This window comes from Rhinopithecus bieti, unplaced genomic scaffold, assembly GCF_001698545.2.
Source record: "Rhinopithecus bieti isolate Rb0 unplaced genomic scaffold, ASM169854v2 scaffold_32012, whole genome shotgun sequence".
Classification (NCBI taxonomy): Eukaryota; Metazoa; Chordata; class Mammalia; order Primates; family Cercopithecidae; genus Rhinopithecus; species Rhinopithecus bieti.
In genome coordinates, this window is record NW_016814432.1 from 1,948,902 (window position 1) to 1,949,825 (window position 924).

Here is a 924-nt window from a genome sequence, read left to right on the forward strand (position 1 = left end):
CGCCATAATATGGCCGATGCTCTGCAGATTTTCAAGCCCCTCAGCAGCGGTTGCTGCAGGAAATAGGGGGTGCAGCTCTTTGCTCTCTGTCTAGTACTTACTGTCTGACCACAAAAGCCCCTGTTCCAAGGACATGGGAGGAGGACAAGGCCATCCTTAGTGACATTCAGGATGCAGAGCCATGGTGTGGTTCTTGTTTCATTTCAGTTTTGGGAGGTCATCAGTGATGAGCATGGGATCGACCCCACAGGCAGTTACCATGGAGACAGTGACTTGCAGCTGGAGAGAATCAACGTGTACTACAATGAGGCTGCTGGTGAGTAGCGGGATGTGTGTGCCCAGGAATCCTTGCTTTCCATGATGTGGGAGATGAAATGTCCTAGGAACATGCACGTGACAAAGGCATGCTTGTTGCATATTCATTTCAAATGCCAACTGCTGGAAAACACGCTTTATGGTTTCCTAAGAGTCCTGCCTGTTTGCCACAGTTAAGCACACTCAGGACCTCCTTTTTCTTAAAAGCAGAAAATCTCCTGTTCTCCTTTTGTCTCAGATGCTGGAATGGAATGCTGCTGTGAGTCCATCCCTAAGCACAGGTCTGAGTCAGTTCTCGTTTCCTGCAGGTAATAAATATGTACCTCGGGCCATCCTGGTGGATCTGGAGCCTGGCACCATGGACTCCGTCAGGTCTGGACCCTTCGGCCAGATCTTCAGGCCAGACAACTTCGTGTTTGGTATGTAGTCATGATCACTGGGAACTGGCCAAGTGACACCTTCTTCCTAACAGCCCTGCAAAGCACAGTTCTTAGTGTTCAGTGCCGAGGTGACACTGTGTCCACGGCAGCCCTGAGTCCTGGCCTAGCTCCATGCAGTCCATGGGCGGTCATGGCTCACAGATCAACGCCAGTGTTTCATGCAGCAGTC

At 50.9% G+C, this 924-nt stretch overlaps 1 protein-coding gene and 1 pseudogene across 2 annotated transcripts in view; both read left to right on the top strand.

Annotated features, from left to right (window-relative positions):
* The window catches only part of LOC108514228 (tubulin beta chain-like), a 76,576-nt pseudogene that overhangs the window by 73,712 nt on the left and 1,940 nt on the right, over positions 1 to 924 (top strand). The window lies entirely within an intron of this gene.
* Positions 16 to 901, top strand: LOC108514226 (tubulin beta-4B chain-like). The gene is made up of 2 exons (XM_017850296.1): positions 16 to 316; positions 624 to 901. The coding sequence occupies exons 1-2, from the start codon at positions 172 to 174 to the stop codon at positions 740 to 742; spliced, it is 264 nt and encodes an 87-aa protein (XP_017705785.1). The 5' UTR covers positions 16 to 171; the 3' UTR covers positions 743 to 901.